This window comes from Talpa europaea, assembly GCF_964194135.1.
Source record: "Talpa europaea genome assembly, chromosome: 10".
Taxonomy (NCBI): Eukaryota; Metazoa; Chordata; class Mammalia; order Eulipotyphla; family Talpidae; genus Talpa; species Talpa europaea.
The window spans coordinates 21,104,376-21,127,034 of NC_140077.1; the positions used below are offsets into that span (position 1 = coordinate 21,104,376).

Here is a 22,659-nt window from a genome sequence, read left to right on the forward strand (position 1 = left end):
AAAATTTGGAGCATTGGCTAAAACAAGATAGTAAATATATCAAAATCACAGGGAAAAAATGTTAAAATGGTTCAACTTATGCAAAAAACGAATTCTCTCAACCTTGATCCCAAACTTTAACAGCATAGCAAAAATTTACAAACTAAATCTACTTTTAAATTATTTTTCCTATTTTTGCATAAAATCACAGGGTAGAAATAACTAACAGCAATTTTAGCTGGCTTTGTTGAAATATTCCATACAGGATCAGAGCGAACCGGTGGCATCCAGTCGATGTATGCTTCAGGTATAAAGTTGGTCTCATCAGACTCCACCTGGGCTTTCCTCTTCTCGAGGGTACCAGGGCATTTTCGTTGGCCGGGTTGTCCAGTCCTGCCAATGGAGGCAAGCTTCCTCACCTTCTTTGGAGGTCTCTGGAACCCTACAACCAAGGGAAACAGGTTCTCTTTTTTTTGGTTTAGCTCTTTTTCAACTTTCTGGAAGAACTCCACACAAAGCCACACAATCAAACTCACGTCCAATTTTTGTTAAAACAGACAAAATCCCTATGGAAGTTATGCAAAAACAGACTCTGAAATAAGTAGCAAAAATTACTACCACTATTTGTATGCTGTGTTGGTATCAAGGGGAGAGAGAATGTGACAAGTTAGCTTTGCTGGAAAAAAAATTACAACCTTTCTGCAGATCCTGGTTACTCAAAACAAAACAAAACAAAACAAAAATTTTGTGGATTCAGGACAGAATGCATAAAAAAAAAATTTCCAGTATTATGTCAAAGAAACCTTAGTAAATGTCAGGTGTATTTCCAGGTCTATTCAGTCCTTTGTAGGAAAGTTTTTTACTCTCAACAGTTCCATCAATAGGAATCTGTTGAGACCTATTCTCCCTATATTTCCGGAAACAATTTCTGTAGGTGTGAAACAATTGAATTATACAATATTACAAGGTGACAATCACCATTGACAATTTACATACATACCAGATACTACTGTTAACATCTTGTACATACCAAAGTTTTACCATTTTCCCAAGTGACAATGCTTCCCTTTCAGTTTTACTTTATTAGGTAAAATCCAAATAGAACAAATTCATCTAATGCTTTCCCAGGAGGAAAAGGAGAAACTTTGTGGAGTGTCTCAGGAGCTCTACTGAGGTTCCACAAAATTTCTTGCATCAGTCAAATGACAGGCCACCAAATTTGTACTTGAATTTAGATTTCTGGGAAGCTTTGCCATAAATATCAGAAAAGTAACAGAAACAACAATATTCAATCTCTATGAAGGCACCGGCTTAGTTCAGTAGCACAATGTTGACAATCAAACCATAACTTTTTTGTTTTTGTCATAACTGGAGACTTTTTTTTTTTTTTTTGCAATGTCTATGGGCACCATGTATACCAATTTGTCAATCACTGGAGGTCAAGACGGTTAGACACAAAGACATACTGACAGACAACATATAGACACAAAGAGCTCTTTAGTTACCATTCATCACGCGTGGGATATCCTGTGCAACTGCAGTTTGTCTGATAGGCCAAAGTAACAATAAAAAAACAAGCAGGGAAACAAAAAAACTTCAAAGTAAAAAAAAAAAAAAGTTGATAGGAAATAACAAAATCAAGATTAAAAACCTTTGTATGAAAGAAAGAAAAAAAAATACTGTCAGCATATACATGATCCTAGATGTTTGGGTCAAAACCACACCCACAACAGCCGTATGCGCGGAGAAAAAAAAAAAACTTTTCAAGACGTGAAACAAAGAGTTTCACTGCGAGTCCTGCAGACCTAATGCGCTTTTATGGTGACCAATGCAAGAAAAATTACTTTGGGCTGGTCAGCCACGGGTGAAACTTGCAAATCACGTTTGGGCGCCAAGCTGTTATAGAGCAACCCCGATATTAAACGGGTTTCTGGCTGTGGGTCCTCACCCGCGCGCTTTAAAGGGACTTATGAATACTCTACTACAGACACACACAAAAGGGTTAATAAAAGGTTTATTTACAAGAGGAAAGGAAATAAGGAAAATGTACAACTCAGGGAGAAAATAGGGAAATAAAGTCTTTAATGCGTCCTACCCGATCCGACGACCTGGAAACCCAAAGTCACTCCCAGAGCTGGCCGGACGCTCCGCGCTGGCCGAGAGCCCAAAAATGGAGAGCCCCCCAAAGCCCACGTGTCTGCCTTTTGTATCCACCTGGCTGCTTAACCCCACCCTCAGGTCCCAGCCACCTTCCCTTTGGTGGTGATGGGATTTGGAGTTCCCAGTGTCTTTGGCTTTGACCTGGGGTGGGGGTGGAGTCCACAAAGCCTGTATGGAATTTGCTTTGGGACCGCCTTTTCCCCCTAACAGAAGCTGGGAGGTAAATCTATTGGTAGTGAGGAGCTGGTTAATTTAGCCTTACATAAGCAGTGATAGAGATTTTGATATGAACAATTTCATGGATTTTCAACAAGTCATTTGCTCACTGAAAACCTGAGAGCATTTTCTGAGCAAAGCATTGCTCTAGACAACCAACACAACAGACAAAAATCCTTTCCCTCAAAGGGTTCTACATTGCAAAAGCATTTGAGGAATTAAGACTATTTACATGTCAAATGAAGAATGACTTCCCAAACTGGAAACACAGGGTTCACCAGCAAGAGAAGGTGCTGTTTTCACAGCAGACTTTTCTGTTTCCCTCACATCGTGCCATGAAGGCTGTTTTTTCCTCTGTTTTCTCTCTAGCCCATCTGTGCTCTGGTTTCCTCTGCTGTTCTTTTTACTTCCATCTGGAGTTGGTGGAACAGCTTATATAAGCTATTTCTGATTACGTTTCAAAATATATGTCCAAGCTTCTAAAATGACTCAAATGAGAAGAATAATAGTTGCTTTTCATAGTGTGCACAGAACAGAGAAGATTGAGATGAAATCCATGATATTGCACATAATAAAACAGAGGGCTTTAAGATCTCCTTCCTGGCCTCAGCGCATGAATCCTGAAATTTAGCCAGGCTTGACTTCAGCGCTGTCCAGGGTGTGTGTTCCTCAGCGATTACGCACTCATTCCGATAGGGTGGGAGGTCAGTCAGTAAAGCATTTGTTGAGCCAGACCCTCCTCTGCTTCTGAGTCATTTTCTGGTAGAGCAAGAAGATTCTCAGGGAGAAGCTTTAACTCTTTCAGATCACAAACTCTGTTCCTCAGCGTGACAGGAGAGCTCTGTAACCCTAAGAAGCTTATGCTGATTCTTTACGTGATATTTTAGTTAATGAACATATATTTGGTCTGATTGTGAAATGGAATTTGAAAAAAGAAAAAAAGTCATCCACCTTTTATACATTGTGGTAATAATGTATAGATGACTAAGGTTTGTAAAATGTTATGTTTATTTGAAAAAAAATTTATGACAACATCCTTATGTGGAAATCCGACATCTGGCAACATTAGCTCACTGGAAGATAGCCAGGAATTAAGAAAGGGGCCTCAGAGCACATAAAAAAAATAATAACTATTGAAAAACTCTAGTATTACCACATGTGCTTACCACCACAGACTTTGTTAGCCTCTCTGATCTTGTTTGGTTTTTATTTGGGAACTTTCAATAACTTTAGTGGTGTGTGTTTGGTCCCTTTCCCCCAGAATATCTTAAACAACAATCTAGAAAGAAGGTAATGAAAGTTGACAGGGGAGATAAACTGGTAACAGAAGAAGGCTGACATCAAAAGAGAAAACCTAAAAATTGTACAACACTGATATTATGTAATACAATGCAGTAAATATATGGTCTTAATAATGAACTTGTGCCCATCAGCCAAAGAGTAAATCATATTTAGTGTCGTCTGTTGAAGAAACCAGGGAGGTATATAATGTGTCTTACAATGTACCATATTTTAAAAGTACCGTGTTGTGTGGTACTTTAAAAATGTTATTTTCCTTACTGCCCCATTAAAGTTACTGAAAAGCCTATGTTCCCCAACTTGCATCTTCTCTGTCGACCACAGCTACAGGTCTCTTTCTTTTTCTTTAAATTCCTGAATCAATTTGAGAATCACATGAAAAAAAAATGTATAAGGAAATGATTATTTTTAAAAAGTAAATGAGATAGTATTTTGTTTTTTTATTTTTATTATTTATTTATTTATTATTTATTTATTTTTGTGGAACCCTCGCAGGCGGCTGGGGATCGAACCGGTGCTGCAGAGGCTGCGGGCAGCCTCGCAGCCCAGCGCTCAACCGCTGCGCCACCAGGGGAGGCCCTGTATTTTGTTTTTTTAAAGTATAAAGTACAAACTTCTTTTTTGCTTAGCTTTGACTTCATTATAATTACCTCTCTCTGTTAAGCAGTGTCATTCTCAAGCTAGAGATCTCTATTACAGTGACCCCAGGATTTATGCTTTCTTGTGCCTTTTGACCTTTCTTTGCAGGTTAACCATGGAGGCTGGCTCAGTGGTTCGAGCCATCTTTGACTTCTGCCCCAGTGTATCAGAAGAACTGCCACTCTTTGTGGGAGATATCATTGAGGTGTTGGCAGTGGTGGATGAATTTTGGCTTTTCGGAAAGAAAGACGATGTGACAGGTAAGAGGCTCACAATTCCTTGTGTGCAAAATGGACCATGGGCCCACCCTGCTTTCAGTATTAAAATAAAGGTTAAGGGCCTCCCTGGTGGCTCAAGGGGTTAAATCTCAGTATTATGAAGCTATCCACAACCACCACAGCACAAATTTGATCCCCAGCCAGGGACCTGACCTACACCACACAGCAGACCTCTCCTGTCTTGCCTGTTGCTCCCCTCAGCAGTGTATTTCAGTGGATCCGCCTGTTCTTCTCCCCACTTTGTCGCTGGTAAATCTTCTCACACATACCACCCTCTGGCCTGCACCTCAGCTCTTGTGTGCATAAATAAATAAAATAAATCTTTAAAAAAATTAATAAATAAAGGTTAAATGGGAAGCCCAAGTTAATCCATTTTAGAATCCCTTGTGCTTTCCTTGTGGTCTCTGCCATCCAAGAGAGAATGTCCCTTATCACCCCATCTCGCCTGTTCTTAAAGTTTTGAAATGGTTAGATGCCAGGTGCCCCCTCCCAAGTTTTTGAATCTGTCCTTCCCTTCCTTTCCCAGGTCTTTATCCTTTGTAGTCAGCACTGTTCTCTTCTGCAAATATACCTTCCACTTTCAGAACTCCCTATAGTTTGCCCTTGTTTCTCATTACCAGTTTTTATCCCTGACTAGTGGAACAAAAGTTACTCTCCACCTGTGTTTTCTGACTATTTTAACATTTTCTACCTTTTCTTTCATTTGCTTTGAGGGAGCATGGTTCATTCTTTCCTAGATCCATGGTTGGCCTGATTTTATTAAGGTTACCATCTGCGCTAGATGCTACCTTCCTCCCACTGTCCATGTATCTGGTTTCCTTTCTTCTGTTCTTTTAAATACATGTTAGCACCAATGTCTTTCATTTAGTGGCTTAGGGTGGAAGTTTTTCACATACTCTCTATACCTTTGATAATCCAATCCTTATCTTACATATATTTATGTAAATCTGGGCTGGAGTATGTTATTCAGTTCTTAGAACAGAGTCTTCATATGTAACCCACATTTGGGAGATAATAGATTACTTCCCAGGAAAAGTGATGTCTCAGCTGAGATAAAATGATGACTAGGAGTTAGCAAAGCCCAGAAGATAGGAGGGAGAATTGCTTAATCAGATGCCCAGAAATGAAAGAAAAAGACCTCAGAGGACCTGGGAAGAGTTCAGTATGGCATGAACTAGGCATGGTCGGGGATGAGAAGATGGTGCTGGGAGATGAGCAGAAGCTAGATCCTGGAGGACAGTCTATCAGGGTAAGGAATTAAGGGAGTAAGAAACCACAGTTGTGCTTTACGCACAATCAGCTTTGTATTATAGAGAGTTCACTATGGAAAACTGAAGAATAACAGTCAGGGACAGAATAAAAGGCAGGAGGCAGGATAGGAGGTTCTTGAGCGATCCAGGTGGGAGATGCTGATGGCCCAAGGTGGTGGACCTGGAGGTCAGTGGACAGATGCAGGAGATACTTAGTGGAACCAGTGACACTTTGTTATGCTTCCCAACTAGCAGGTTCTGTCTGTCTACTACCTATTGTAACCCTACTTCATACTCGAATACTATCTTTTTCACAAAAGTTTTTATGGCTCGTTCTCTACCTTCTTTGAACTTCCATAGCAACGTATGTACCTCTGTGAGACGCTTGACTTCAGAATTGAATTTTTGTTCATATCTAAATTAGATTTTGTGTCTGAACTGGATTTTAAGATCTTTTAGGGCCAAGGCCATCTCTCTCGCTTTTCCCTCTGCAGAGTGCATTGCGTGGTGCTACCTAGTACATGCCTGTACATGGAGTTGTATTCTCTGTGTTCTGCAAGCATCTAATTCCACAAGCATCAACTTTTTCTTAATATGAATTCAGTGAGTTTTCAGTTTAGGGCTTAATAAGTAGGTTCAGAAAAGAAGTTTTTGGTCCTGGTCCACAGAAAGAAAAATCTCAACATTGGAAATGTTCCTTATTATTTTCAGGACAGTTCCCCAGCAGTTTTGTGGAAATTGTGACCATTCCCAGCCTGAAAGAGGGAGAGAGGCTGTTCATCTGCATCTCTGACTTTACATCCCACGAACTAAACAGTCTTCCCCTGCACCGAGGTGAGTGGATCCTCCAGAAGAGAGCTTTTTAAAGTCAGGTTGGTGGAGTTGCCTGTGTTGACCGCTAGATCTTATTTTGAATTTTCATAAATGAATTGTTTTAGCTTCTCTGTCCTCTAGAGAGTCTTCAGCTAGAGCAGCATTCACTGCTATTGCCTTGGATTTTAGTAGCATTTTATACTTTCCACAGCATTTTCTCACAGATACATTCTCATTTGATCTTCAACACAGACCTGGGAGGTAGCGGGGTGGGGATTGTTAAGTGCATTTTCTAAATAATGAAAATGAAATTCAAAGGTAAGAAGTTTTGGCCTCAGGATGTGAAATCACATTCCCTGATTCTAAGCGGTGCATTCTCTTTCCACTACCCCAAGCTGTAGCCATACTTTAGACTACATTTATCTTTTTTTCCCATAAAAACTGATATGACTTTGCTGACAGCATTATTGTCAATGCATAATATTAGAGCAGGAATTGTAGTGTGGGAATTAAGAGACACATGCAAAACAGCATCTTTTTGTTGACTAAGAGTTAGGGAAGTTGGGGTTTCTCTTTCTCATCTGTGTACATGTTACTACTCATGTACTACTATACTGTACTACTGTACCTCATGTACTGCTGTACCATTAGAGAAAAGTAATTAAAATTCTCATCAAAACCAGTTTAAGGAAGTGATTGAAAATGGATAGTCATAGCTGTAGCTCAGTGATATTCCATGTATTTCTCATTTCTTCTCTGCTGAGACTTAAGACTTCTATAACAGAAGTCAGCTCATCAATACTGAATTTAGAAAGCACAAACAAGACAGAACTGCATTATACTGAGCCTATACAACTTAGGACAGTATTAGGCACCTTGAATCTAGAATAAGAACAAAATGCAGTATGCATGACAAAAGCAGTTCTTGAGTTCCACTTGTGGCTTCTAGAGATGTCTCAACACTCATACTTAATTAAGTCCATACATTTCTGCATAAGCACAGAAACCAGAAGTGTCCTTTTCCCAACTGAGATGACCATTGCAATATCGTGACAACTAAGAACAGTCATCAAAACAGTAGAACTTGCTGAGTATGTTTAACAGCTTTAATCTACCGTATTTTTATTTGCTCTATGAGCATGACACTAGAGGGATAGGCTTGATTTCTCAAACCATGTACACAGATGAGAAAGAGAGAGAAACCCCAACTTCCCTAACTCTTAGTCAACAAAAAGAAAGGGATATTGAATTTTGACCTTAATCCTCAAAATCTATTTTGAGAGTTCCTTGCACTTCACTTTACACTGCTTCTCCCTCAGTTCTGTGAACTTCCTTGCTAATGAGTGTGGGGAAGGAAGACAGAACAGCGAAGCTCTTAAAGCGGGAACCTACCTGTGCCTACTCAACAGCTCTCCCAGTGGACAGCTCCAGTCCATGTCACCAGAGGAGAAAGGCCTGGCACGGTGGCTCCTCTGGCTCCTGCAGGGGGTGTGGGTGGACCTGTCCTTCCTACACCTGCTTCCTGGAGCAAATAGAGGGTATAAGAATATACTCGTGGGACTATGAGCTTGTGCCTACATTTGAAGAATTTGAGGGTGTGGCTTCTCCAGAATTAGCTTTATTGCTTCATAATTACTAGTCAAGTCTAAGGCACTAAAAAACAAAAGAAAATTTCTGCTGAATGCCTTCCCTGGCAAGACTGACCTAATGTGTTTTGGACTTGCCTTTGAAGTTAAAACCCATCTCAGGAATGGCAGGACCACATAAGGGATTATCAGAAAGACCCTGCTGTGGGCCTTTCAGGTGTGTCTCATGACTGCCAAGACTGACTCAAGATCAGCCTGGGTAATGGGATCTATAGATCATATCTCAACCAGCTTTTAACTAATTGTACCTAATGAGCCTGCAGATGTAAGTGGAGCCCAAGGGAAGTGGAGGCAGGGCAGGGGAGATGAGATGCCTAGGAAGGGACTAGACAGACCTGCCTTTCTCTCTTCTCAGTTACTCCATTGCCAATAAACACACTCACTGTTCAGCTCTTTTTCCTTCTTTGCTCTTCACATCTCTTCTGATCTGGAAGCTCACATCCCTGAGGATGAGGAAGTTAGCTCTTTCCATAGCTTTTTTTCTTTTGTCTTTTTCTGGAAAGTTTAGTATAAGACAGAGAAATGATTCTGATTCCTCTTACACATGATAATCCTGTTAACAGATATTCATTTTCTTATTTGAAGATAAAAATCGCTAAGAAATTAAAGTTTTGCTTTATACCACATACAGTTTATAAAACTGGAATGGAGGCTCCCTGATTTTCAAGTGTCGTATTAGGAATTGTCTTTCTACTTAGAGTAAAAATTATTTCCTCCACTATATCATTCTCTCAGCTCATGAGTAATGCACTTGCTTCTATCCCATGTTCTGGTACTGTTAATCCTCTTCTGTGGTTTCTTTATGTTTTCTTAGAACCTTCAGTGCAATAGTGTAGCTTCTCCTTTTCTGTGTCAACAACCCTTTGTCAACTTATACATGTCAGTGGAGGATTTGGGAGCCTTAAGAATGTGTGGGACAATGTTGATATCTGTTGTGCGTCATCATGCTGCTAAATAATTTTTTTTAAAGATTTATTTATTTATTTATACAAGCACTGGGTACAGTCAGAAGCGTGGGAGGGTGAGAGAATTCACCAGAGCAAGAGCAGGGAGCAGAGCAGGCAGAAGGAATGAAGTACACTGCTGAGGGGAGCAGCGGGCGGCAGGAGAGGTCTGCGCGCCATGTGGGATCCTCACCCAGTGGCTGGGAAGCAGCCAGGGATCAAACCAGCGCTGCAGAGGCTGCGGGCAGCTTCGCAACCCAGCGCTCAACCACTGCGCCACTGGGGAGGCCCCAACTGCTAAATAATTTTTACTTAATTATTTACTTACCTTTCAGAAATATCAATGAATTAATAAGAAAAAACAGATGTATATTTTTAATTATAAAATTATACATATGTGTATATAGAAATGTTTAGTCTGTATCTATGCATGTGTACACACATGTACACACATGTACATATATGTTTGTGTTTAGGCAGTATAGCTTAGGGGATAAGAATTCTGATAGCACAGTTCCACAACTTAGTAGCTATGACCTTGGGCTAGTGAAATAAATTCTCTCAGCTCAGTTTCCTTATCTACAAATAGAAGATAATAATAGCTACATTAGTATAGTTGTTAGGGTTAAATGAGGCTATACATGTAAAACATCTGGCACAAGGTTAGTACTCAATAAATATCAACTATTTTTGTTATTCTTTTTTTTTTAATAAGATTTATTTTATTTATACAAGAACCGGGGTATAGGCCAGATGTGCGGGAGGGTGAGAGGGTTTCACCAGAGACAGAGCGGGGAACAGAATAGGCAGACTGATGAAGTACACTGCTGAGGGGAGCAGCGGATGAGACAGGAGAGGTCTGCTTGCCATGTGGGTTGCTCCAAGGCCGGCGGGGATCAAACTGGCACTACAGATCTGCGGACAGCTTCACAGCACTGCGCTCAACTGCCTGCGCCACCAGGGGGGCCCTATTTTTGTTATTCTTAACCTAGGATTCCTAGAGTTCATAGATATATTTTGGGGGACCTGGTTCCCCTAGTAATTATGTGAAATTTTGTTTATGCTTATATTGTTCCAGGGAGAGTCTCTCTGGGCTGGGAATCACCAGTGGTTCTTCCAGCAGGTGTCACCCTTTTCCTCTTCCCAAAGCTGTCCTGTCATTTTGGTCTGTTCCTTGTATTTTGAGTTAATTTAAAATCAGAAGCAATGCTCTTTTGGAACGATCAGTGTAGGTGACTAGTGTCACTGACTTTCTTTTAAAAATTCCACCTTTATTATATAGAAATAACTAACAAAATGATAACCAGCTGAAATTAGATATGAAAACAGGCCCTATTATATTAAGCTTTCAAAGAAAGCTGGAAAAACAAGGAAAATACTGTAATTCCACAATTTTAAGAAAGCCAGTTTGTTTTAATGTCAACAGAGAGGGAGCAAGCATGCTTTTATTCTTCGTATTCACGAAAAGACCTATTATTATGTCTGAACTATGGCCATGTCTCCAGTGAGTTCCCTCTGTGGCCCTGACAGGATGGCCTGAGAGCTAGTGAGAGAAAAATCACTTGTAATTCTCAGGCCCCCAAGCTCTGATCAATGATTTGAGTCATAAATTAAAGGAATATAGGACCAAAGACCCTATTTTTCAAGAACAGCTAAGCAACACAGTATCAAAGCACAGAAAATTGTACCTATATTAAGTTCAGAATTTTACATTTGGTACTGTGTAGTTTACCAAAATTAGTGACATAGTCATTTCTTTGGTAGGCTACAGACAGCAAAGATGAAAGTGGGCTTTTAGGGCCTCCCTGGTGACACAGGGGTTAAAGTCTCAGGGCTATCAAGCTATCACCAGCCACTGTGACATGAGTTCGATCCCCAACCAGGGAGCTACCCACATGGCACAGCAGACCTCTCCTGTCTCGCCTACTGCTCCCCTCAGCAGTGTATTTCAGTAGGTCTGCCTGTTCTGCTCCCAGCTCTGTCTCTGGTGAATCCTCTCACAGCCCCTCCACCCCCCCCCCCACACACACCTCTGACCTACATCTTAGTTCTTTTTTTGTTTTTAAGATTATTTATGCATTCAAGAACTGGGGTACAGGCCAGAGGTGTGGGGGGTTCTTAATAAATAAATAAATAAATAAATAAATAAATAAAAATCTTTTTTTTAAAGTGGGCTTTTAAGGTTTTTAAGAGAAGCATGCTTAGGTTTCAGGTAGAAAGCCTTGTATGGGAGACAAGGATGATACCTTGTGTGGAAGAGGGTGTCAGAGGTGACACCATATGGGAAGCTGGAGGAGATCCTGGCTGGATATGATTGCCAAGTTGCAATGGGTAAAAGCATCAGAATAGCCTTTGGTAGTTTAACCTCTTTAGAGAGCTTCCAGAGCAAACTTATTTTATATAATTTCAGGTAAAATAGGATTGTTAGAGAAGAATGCTTTGACAGTTTAAAGAAACCTTCATGTCTCATGCTAAAAGTTCAAGCAAGGGAGGGGCCTCCCTGGTGGCTCAAGGGGTTGAGACTGAGATGCAACCTATGAGGCTGTCTGCAGCCACTGTAGCACTAGTTCAATCCCTGGCCAGGGAGCTACCCACATAGCGCAGCAGACCTCTCCTGTCTCGCCCACTGCTCCCCTCAGCAGTATATTTCAGTCAGTCTGCCTGTTCTGTTTCCTACTCTGTCTCTGGTGAATCCTCTCACCCCCACACCTCTGGCCTGTACCCCAGTTCTTATATGCATTAAATAAATAAATCTTTTTTTAAAAAAAAGTTTGAGCACAGGATATGATAAAATTGGCACATTTATCATCTTAACTTGGCAATGTCATTTGGGAAACTAGAAGAGAATTTATGAGGGACAAGGCATGAAAGGGTTAGATAGTTGGAGTTGGACTAGAGTGGTGGCAAATAGGAGTAATACGTGGAATACATATATTAAAAGAAGAAATTGGGGCCTCCCTGGTGGCTTAGGGGTTAAAGACAGTGCTATTGCACTGTTACTGCAGCACAAGTTCGATTTCCCTGCCGTAGAGGGAGGTGGCCCACATGGCGCAGCAGACCTCTCCTGTCTTGCCCATTGTTCCCCTCAGCAGTGTATTTCAGTAGATCTGCCTGCTCTGCTCCCCAATCTGTCTCTGGTGAATCTTCTCACCCCCCACACCTTGGGCCTACACCCCAGTTCTTGTATGCTTAAATACATCTTTTAAAAAAAGAAGAAGAAATTGGAGGTGGTGAAGTTAGCGGCTTAGAGCCAGTTTTGGAGGGAAATTTAATGGGTCTATCTGGGAGTTGGAGTTGAATAATCATCATCATTAGCAAATGGACATTGAGTACTTGCTCTACAAAAAGCGTTGTACCAGACTCTTGAAACACCAAAGAGAAGTGATACTTGCCAATAAGGAACTGTAATTCACTTAGTGGGAAGACAGAGCATATTTAATTTAAAAAAAAATCAAAGGTGTATAAGTTGATACCCTAAAAGATAATCCAGTTTTCAAATGTACTTGCCTAGAAAGTGAAGCATGATTTTGCTAAGTGCTTCGCTATCTTGTTATGAGTTTATAGAAAATGTGTATTGGTCTTTGCCCTCCCTGGTTCCTGACACAGGACTTCTGGAATCCTTGTGAGCTCCTGAATGATAAAAGAATGTTTTGTTGTAATGAGGCAACTCTTGGTAGACTCCTGGGTGGCAGCTGGTCACCAGAAAGATCAGTTTGATTAGAAGCTTGAAATTTGCAGCCCCTCCCCCATTCTCTTGATAAGGGAGTAGGGCAGAAAGTAGAGCTAATGATCAGTCATGCTTGTGTGATAAAGCCCCCATAAAAATCACAGAAGTAGGGGGTTCAGAGAGTTTCTGGGTTGTGATCAGGTGGAGTGTTGGCAAGTGGTACTCTGGTCAGGGCACGGCCACTCAATGATGTTTTACTAAGAAAAAATAACTAGATTTAGAAACAAAGAAAAACTTAGTGAGAATAGTGATGTTAGTTCACAGTTTTACAAGTCTCTTTAACAAGGTTTAATAGAGGAAAGCTAGATTCTCACATTTGCGTCTGCATTCACTTTGCTGCAATGTTGTTTTGATGGAAGCATGTGAAGAAGGTATGATATTTTTGACCTTACAGACCTTCTGAAAGGATCTTGGGGGAACACCACTAATCCCCCCTCCAAGGATTCCATGATCATACTTGGAAAACCACTGATTTACCAGAATGTTCACTATATTGGCACTAAATTGTCAAAAGTGTTCATGCCTGAACAGCTCTAAATGAGTATCTTCTTGAACTTGGCAGATGTTACAAGTGTTGAGCTGTGCTGTCGTCGTAGAACCTGGGGTGATGACTAAGCCCGTTTTCTTTGCTTCCCTCTCTTTAGGTGACCTAGTGATCCTCGATGGCTCTCCCACTTCAGGCTGGCTGCAGGGTCGCAGCTGCTGGGGTGCCCGGGGCTTTTTCCCGTCCTCGTGTGTGAATGAGCTCTGCCTCTCCTCCCGAAGCCGGCGGTGGCATTCACAGAGCACCCAGCTCCACATTCCTGACTATTCGATGGGTCAAGCGCGGGCACTGATGGGGCTCTCTGCCCAGCTGGATGAGGAGCTGGACTTCAGAGAAGGGGACGTGATTACCATTATTGGAGTTCCTGAACCAGGCTGGTTTGAAGGGGAGTTAGAGGGCCGAAGAGGAATCTTTCCAGAAGGTTTTGTAGAGCTCTTGGGGCCCCTGAGGACTGTGGATGAGTCCGTAAGTTCCGGAAATCAAGAGGATTGCATTGTTAATGGTGAATTAGATACCCATGCAGAAGAGGAGAGAAGGCCGGAGGAGGGTGGTGAGGAAGCAGGGACCTACGGGATTGCCCTTTACAGATTCCAAGCCCTGGAGCCAAATGAGCTAGACTTTGAAGTAGGCGATAAGATCCAGATCCTGGGGACCCTGGAAGATGGCTGGCTAGAAGGATCACTGAGGGGCAGGACAGGCATTTTTCCTTACCGGTTTGTAAAGCTATGTCCTAAAACAAGGGTGGAAGAAACCGTGGATCTGCCGCAGGAAAGTATCCCTGAAACATCTTTGGATTATTCAGAAAACACCTTAGTAATGGAGGAAAAGAGACATGAATCTCATGAGTATGAGGCAGAAAGGCCCAACTGTGTTATTTCTGAAGCATTCACTTCTTCCCCAGAGCATCTGACTTCTGAATATGAAGTAAATAAAAGCTCTCATCAGGATGGGGGCACCTCAGGAGGGCCCCCCAGAAGCCCAGGTGTGGGGCATGAACAGCCTCATCCCAAAGACTCTTCCATGAAGGTTGCCTCAGAGGCAGTCAATGGTGTTCCCACCCAACCTCAGATACCTCTCCACCCCACACTGCAGAAGCCCCAGTGTTACTCTCCAGCAGGCGGGAGCCTTCCACGCCCACACCAGTATCCTGACCCCACTCCCCGGGAAGCGCAGATGCGAGACTACTTCAGCCTCCCTCCCAGAGGAACATACTCCCTGCCCAGCACCCTCCAGAAGCCCTTGTCTCCTCTTCACAGCGGCTCTTCCCTCTTGCCCTCTGGAGGGATAGTCAGGCCCAACCAGTTGAGTCCTCAGCCCCAGAGTGCAGCAAGGTGTGCTAAAAAGTACCACACACCCAAAGAAAATGCTTCCAGCTTTTACTCAGCATCAGAGAAATCAGAGCTGAAGCCAGGTCCACACGACAGGGTGCCCACAAGGGAAGCACGCTCACTTTCCCAGGGAGATGGCCATGCCGACCTGGATTCTAAGTTGACGCAGCAGCTGCTGGAGTTTGAGAAGAGTGTGTCAGCGCCCGGCACAGAAACCGATGCAACTTCGCGCCACTTTTCATTCATGGACTTTCACTCTGAGAGGGATGTTGTCCAAGGTTCCTCAAAGCTGATTACCCAGCATGAGCTGCCTGGGAGGAGAAAGACTCTGAGGCCACCACCTCCTCGGCCCAGCATGCCAGCATCCCCTTCTCCCCATGGGCTGGGTGACCAGAACCTGAAGCCTGAGCTGCCCTTGGCAGTGCGACCCTCTCGCCCAGCTCCCCTGCCTCCGGCAGCACAGCAGAAGGCGAATGCTGTACCCCCCAAGCTCCTAGCCACTCACCACCCTAGTTGTGAGGCCCTAAGAAAGGAGGGCCCAGAGAATATGGAAAAGAGTTTGGACCAAACTCCTCCGTGCCCCTTAGTATTGGTGAGGATTCAGGAAATGGAGCGGGACCTGGATGTGTATAGCAGGGCTCAGGAAAAGCTAAACTTAATGCTCGAGAAGCAAGTAGACTCATTAAGGACAGAGACCCTCGGAAATCTTGAGTTCTACGAGAGTAACATCGAAAGTTTGAATATGGAACTCCAGCACCTTAGAGGTGAGTGACAAGGAGATAATGCGTACCTGTTTCTTGATGCCCACAAGTTCAGGTAGCAGCCTACCTGTGTTTTGGAATAGGTTACTGTCTTTGATTGACAATTAAAAGAATGGTTTACTTTTTTCATGCCCTCATTTCTATCAGAAGTAGATGGCTCTGTTGCGAGGTAGACTTTGGCCACTATTGCCTTCTGCCTTCATTTGATCTCGAATTTGAGTTCAAACCTCATTGACATTTATGGCTCCCATAAATGGGAAGTCCCTAAATAGAACATTCTTTAACCAGGTTCTTTCAGGGCTAAAGACTTCCAAGCTGAGACTCAGGATAAAACTGCTGCTTCTATTTTTGTGATCCAGGGATAAGGTTTCAGTAATGACAATAATAAATTATATTAACTTGTTAATAAGCATTTGTTACCATCTATCAGTACTTCTACAAAGAGTCTTCACAGCCTTCCTGAAGGTACCTGAGTAACTTTATGGGTGAGAATTAATATTTGTGGAAATTAAGTAACTTGCCAAAGGAGCTGGGATTTGAGCTCTTGTTTTTTAACCACTACAGTTTACACATTCAAAAATTCAAATTCTGTCCCTTCCTTGGGGATGACCAGTCTGGAGATTTCTTTCCTATTCTCCAGATTCATAGGGAAAAGAATTTATAAAGTAGGAAGAGGAAACAAACAAGGCAGCCGCAGTTGTGGAGGGCCCAAGGAGAGCATGACCGCTGTTATCTGGGCATTTGTGGCAGAGAACTCTGAACCTAGCGTGTCATCAGGAAAGTAACCAATAAAAAGAAATCTGTGGATCTAGGAGCTGCAGGATATTGATAAGAGATGGAAGCAGAACCGTGGCCTAGACACTCCAGATCAAGATGGCCGACCAGGCACACAGACCTACCTCACCTTCTACTTTAGATTCCTAATAGCGAATGAAAAAATAAAATAAAAAATTCCAACAAGAAACAGTATTATTGGAAGGACAGAAATTAGTTTTCTGAAACATGGAAAGCAGGTGGTTTTATAGAAAGAAAGGAAACCTCTAAAATACACTCAGGTGAGGTTGGCCATGCAAGTGGGCACAGTGCTGAGGGACTCGGACTCAAGGTGCAGCAGGGGGAGAGGGTCCTGGGACCAGTTCAGTTGGCCAGATTAGGGAACAGCTCAGCAGCTGGCCCCTGGCTCACTGGTGCCGAGCTGGGTTGGCGGCAGCATTATTTATTCTGAGGGTAAAGCCCAAGGGGAGTGCTTAGACGTCCTCAAAGAAGTGTTCATTTAATATAAGCGCTTGAACTCTTGGAAGAATGTCAGGTGCCTTGATGACTTCAGTGCCTGAGAAGGAATTCTGAGGGAACCTTGTCCCAGCATTACACCCCAAAGGCACAGTCCATTCCAAGATTCCCTGTCACCTTCCATAGCTGTAAGTTTCTAGATATATTTGTAAACACTTCTTGCATTAGACATACAGGAGCTAGAGCAAAAGTCTCCCAGATAGCAGGAATTTCTCAATAATGACACTTTTCTGAATTAATAGCGTTCCACAGAATTGTCCTGTCTTCTATGCTTAAGAACACTATGCAGTGTTTTTAAGTGGGTCTGTGGATTAATTGAATTGGTAGTAGGTGACAAAATTGTTCTTTTTTCTTCAACTTATCCTTTTTCTGGACTATTTTAATAATTAGCTAATGTTCTTACTCTGTAAGCCTCTTTGATCAAGATTTAATAATACAACATAGAATCATGTGTCAGAATAGCAAGTTAAGATTTATTTTACTTCTAAAACTTGAGGTTATCACCTATTAATGTTTAAGTAAAATTCACTGTGCAAATAAACTGAACTTATTTCATTTTCAAGAATGACTCACTGTTCACAGCACCTAGGCCACAGACACACACCCTTATAAACACACTTACAGCATAGCAACAGCTCCTGGCAAAACTAACTGATTAGATACTGATTACCTTTCTCCTGTGTATACTTGTCCTGGTCAACCTTAGTCTTTTACTTTGTGTGTCAGTATTTTCTGCTCTTGCTTTCAACTTGACATCAGTGGAATCTTTCAAGCCTGCATTTACTGTTAAGCTTTATTCTCAAAGGAGAATTAGAGTATTTTTCTCCCATTTTCTGCATTTTTCAGGCAATTTTCCATAGATTGAGAAAGACATATGTTTCCCAAGAAAGACTGTGAAGGAATTCCCACGTGGAAACACCATTCTCAGTCTAGGTCCAGTTCTAAGCTTAAGCCATTTCAAGGCTTAAGGCTCCTGGACGATTGTACTTTAGCCCACTATAATCCCGGCTGTAATTTTGCAAGAGGACTGGCCCAATTCCAGTTCAGCATCAGGAGTCCTGTGGAATCTTAGCTTATAGGAAAGTTCTCCTCCTCTTGCAGGAGCTCTGGGCTTTGTGTTGTGGGGCCCATCTCCCCAGAGAGCCACTGCAACCAAAGTTCATCTTTCCGATTCTAGCAAACTCCCTGGGTCAGTGCAGTTTCTGTGGTCATTTAGCTCTCAGGATGCCAGCTTTCCCTTGGGTTGTGGCCTGTACTTTACCATCTTGTCAGTCTACTGTAGTTTTAAGAAAATGTTTCTTCTTGGGCCTCCCCAGTAGCGCAGTGGTTGAGCGCTGTGCTGCAAAGCTGCCCGCAGCCTCTGCCACGCAGGCCAGTTTGATCCCCAGCCACGGGGAGGGTCCCACATGGTGCGCAGACCTCTCCTGCCGTGCCCGCTGCTCCCCTCAGCAGTGTACTTCATCGGTCTGCCTGTTCTGCTCCCCGCTCTAGCTCTGGTGAACTCTCTCACCCTCTCGCACTTCTGACTGTACCCAGTGCTTGTATAAATAAATAAATCTTTAAAAGAAAGAAAATGTTTCTCACATTTCTCTAATGTTTTAAGCTTCCCTGCTCACTCCCCCCTCCCTTACCCCCCCCCCGTTCATCCAAATTACCTAAATTTCACATTTTGAAATAGAAAACCCAGTGTTAGTACTTTTACCTGCGCCAGTGTTTGCCTCTGAGAATTAGGAATTTTGAATATGTATTCATGGTGTGGAGTTGGGGTAGAATACTGGGAGGAATACCAGAGGCACTTTGGTGGCTGCGTGTTGGGAAAGGTGTGTCGCTTAGCCTGCTTCAGCAAATACCAGCTGAGTTGTGCCCGTGCCAGGTGCTGTGCTATGGGCAGGGTATGTCGTATAACCACAGATGTGCTCTCTACCCTCAAGCAGCACCTGGTCAAGTGGGTAGTTGCTAATTCCTAAGTTAAGGCCCATGTCTAAAACCCAGTACCTATAACTCTGGCAAACAGGTTGACTTCCAAAGTCGTAGGCGCATTTGGGGTTAGTCTACAGACTCCGGCTTCCCTGTGCATGTGACTTCTAGAAGCTCTGACTAGGACTGTGTACTGTAGCCCTGAGAGACTCTCCTTTCAGCATATCATCATCCCTTTCTACCTCTAGGAGAGGTTCACATGTGTGAATCTACAAATAGTTTCAGGGGTGTGCATTCATTTGTTTACTCGGTAAAAATTTCTGGAGCATATAGTATGAGCCAGGCACTGACTGTTCTCTGATTAATAAAAAGGACATAGTCATAGTATCATTCATATTTGTGTATCTTTGACACAATTGGGGACAGACTCACTCTATATTTCTCAACACCGACTGCCTTGCTGCCTTTGAGTCATGGCCTTAGATAATATTGCAGTGTGAGCCTGAACCCCATTGTTCTAATCATCGCAGTCAGTGGTAAACTGGACAGTGAGTCACCCCTTTTCTGCATCAGGAACCTTGCACCTAAGTCCTCTTCCTTTAAAGGAATGCCTAGAGGAAGGTGGGCTAGAGAATCTCAGAGTAACTTAATTTTAAATGACCATGGCAAATCCAAATCAAAATATGTTTTTCAGGAAAGTCATACTTTCAGCAAGATATTGGGTGAGATCTAAGACCCACTAAAGAGCTGCATTAGATTAACAAGCTGGAGAATTATTGGTGTGGTGCAATATCACCTTTTTCCTATAGTGGTGGATTTTAAAATTTGAATGTGAAATTCTTCTAAACACAAACTGTTTTGAAGGCTCCCTAGAATACCTAAGGTATAACAATGCTTTCTCAAACTAGTAAATCCTAATAGCCAAATCATATTGTAGTCTTTCAAGATGATGAAGGAAATAATAATCTTTCTTTCCAAGTTTCAATACATTAAAAAAAAAAAAAAAAAAGCAAGTATCCTCCACTTGTATAACATCTGATCCAGGGTGTTGGCTCAGTAAAAATTAGATCAGTACTTCTCGTGGATTTTTATCTTGGTATAAAACAGTAACCATAATCAGAACTCATGAATAATCTATGTTATTTCAGGACAAAGACTAGTTTTCCTACTAGGATTACATTGTTTTATGTATGTTGAGACAGGAATAGTTAACTTTGTTATAACTGACCTGTGCATCACCACCCTTCGTGGTTTGTAGTATGGCTTTGCCAACTTTTTCTGTTCCTCACTCCACGCAAAGGGGTGGAGACACTGGAATGGGCCCAGGGACTTCAAGTATCAGTTTCAGATTTCACTGAGGCTTTGTAGTGCACTGTGAAATGACCTGTCTCCTGTAGCAGTTGCAAGCATGCCAGCCACTGCGCCCTGCCGTGTGCTGCTTCCTGTCATCTGGTGCTTTACAGGTGCACATTCTCCGTCACCCAAAAGAAGAAAAATAAAATGTTTGCTGCTTCATGCTGACAACATCCCCAGGCTGCTCTCTGTTCAAACCCTCACCTAACTCGTGTTAAAACCTTTTAAGTTCATCATAAGGTTTACACTGTAAGGCATCATAATTTTTTCGTGGACCCATCCCATTTTTTAAAATTTATTTATTTATTTATTTATTTAAAAATTTTTTAGATTTATTTATTTATACAAGCACTGGGTACAGTCAGAAGCGTGGGAGGGTGAGAGAATTCACCAGAGCCAGAGCGGGGAGCAGAGCAGGCAGAAGGACCGAAGTACACTGCTGAGGGGAGCAGTGGGCGGCAGGAGAGGTCTGTGCGCCATGCGGGACCCTCCTCTGGTGGCTGGGGAGCAGCCGGGGATCGAACCGGTGCTGCAGAGGCTGCAGGCAGCTTCACAACCCAGCACTCAACCGCTGCGCCACCGGGGAGGCCCAACCCATCCCATTTAGAACACAATACCAGAGTTTTCCCCAGATACCTCTCACTTTCCTATATTGCAGCCTTATTTCTTTCACAATGCTCTCAGACTCTGTTTCTTCCAGTCCGGCATCTCTTTTTTGTTAGTGTTTAGGTTCCTCCTCTACTGGGAAACTCACCTTTACATCTGAGGTGTTTGCCTCCTCCCTCATTTCCACACCACCAGAGACTTTACCCCTCAGAGCGAGTCTTGACCACCACTCCTTATTAGCTTTTGACTGAGAGGCAGCTGCCCTGAGTGAGCATGGAAATCACATTCCCAGTCATGTCAGTGTTCCTTAAATTCCTGACCTGTGCTAGGTGGAGGGTGTACAGGAGAAGCCCAGTGTGTGAATGTGTGCAGGACAAGGGAGATGAGCTTAGTAGAGGTGAAATAGACAGTCAAGTGACGTTTCAAGAAAGAGAAAGTGAATGTGTCAAAAAAAAAAAAAAAAACTTCTGGAATGGAAAGATCAGTTGGAAATTACATTGGGTTTGGTGACCTTGTCAAGAATAGTTTCAGCAAAGTGATGATGAGCCTTAGTGGGGTGGATCGAATGGTGTGAGAGGTGAAGGAGTAGAGGCATTGTGTGTTTAGCTCACTCAAATCTTTCAAAGGGTGTTGCTCTAAAGGAGAGCAGTCACTAGTAGTAGCACAAGGGGACCGTGGGTTGAGGGGCCAACAGAAGTTGTTTGTAAGATGGGGAACATTATGTTGGTGGGCTCACAGGACAGGGCCATTGGGGTGGGCACAATGAAGAAGCAGGAGGGGGAGCCTAAATGCTGGAACAAGGTCTTGGAGGGTTCAGGCAGGAGTAGGATCAATGAGGATCCAGTGAACCTGCAGAGATGGGCCTGTTCGCGGGTCATATGGGTACAGAGCATGTTGGATGGTGGATTTGATAGTGAAAGATGAAGAAACAGTCTTAGGTAGCTTCTTCGTGGTCATACAGCTGTCATAGCAAGATCAGGATTCCAACTCAGGGCTGGCAAAGTCTGCTCTTCTAAACTGTGCTGCCCTTTTCCTGGCACCTAGCAGGTGTTCAATTAACTCAGTAAGCATCTAAGTGCCTACTGTGCACCCTGTGCACAGAGCTTTAGAGGATTAGAATTTATTAGATGTGTTCCTTGCCCTCAGGGATTTTTTAGCATAGTAAAAGGAGATGGCAGGTATAATAAAGTAACAGGTGAGAGGAGAGAGAGATTTGTGTGGTGCTCTGAAGTTAGCAAGAACTATTGGGGTCAGAGAATTTCTTGGGGGCAGAGTCTTAGAAAGTTGATCATCAGACTAAAGGAACAGCAGGGGAAGTTACAGAGACATTAACAAAAGTTTAGGAAATTACATGTTCTTGCTAGTTGTTTTTTTTTTAGACACTCTTCTCCCATCCCCACCCCTACCTTCTCTTAGTTTTCTTTTTCCAAACCCTTTGTACAAAGATTTATCATATGACAATAACAATCCATTCACAGTTTTTTTTTTAAGATTTATTTATTTATGCACATAAGAACTGGGGTACAGGCCAGAGGTGCAGGAGAGACAGAATGGGGAGCAGAACAGGCAGATTGACTGAATACACTGCTGAGGGGAGCAGCGGGCGAGTCAGGAGAGGTCTGCTGCACCATGTGGGTAGCTCCCTGGCCGCGGGTCAAACTCATGCTGCAGTGGCTGCGGATAGCTTCCTAGGTTGCATCTTAACCCCTTGCACTTCCAGGAAGGCCCTCCATTTACAGCTTTTGATTAGCTCTGGGCCACAGAAATATCGAGATAAAGCTGAGGTGGTGTGTAGCTACGTGCACAATATATCTTTACTGCCCCAAAGGCAACAGGACTGAAAAAAGGAGAAGGGCATGGTGGGGATGGGAGTAGGGACCCCGCGTTGTAATCAGCTGTTCACTCTCCG

General features: G+C 42.8%; 1 protein-coding gene across 2 annotated transcripts in view; it reads left to right on the plus strand.

Annotated features, from left to right (window-relative positions):
- Nucleotides 1–3,979: 3,979 nt before the first annotated feature.
- Nucleotides 3,980–22,659, plus strand: part of DNMBP (dynamin binding protein) — a gene marked incomplete at its 3' end in the record, with an annotated part of 54,180 nt that continues 35,500 nt past the window's right edge. For both annotated transcript variants that reach the window (XM_084246094.1, XM_084246095.1), the window contains exons 1-3: nt 3,980–4,553; nt 6,533–6,655; nt 13,596–15,587. In XM_084246094.1, the coding sequence (XP_084102220.1) occupies nt 4,409–4,553; nt 6,533–6,655; nt 13,596–15,587 (2,260 nt within the window). In that variant the 5' untranslated portion in view covers nt 3,980–4,408. The remainder of the gene's footprint in view (nt 4,554–6,532; nt 6,656–13,595; nt 15,588–22,659) is intronic.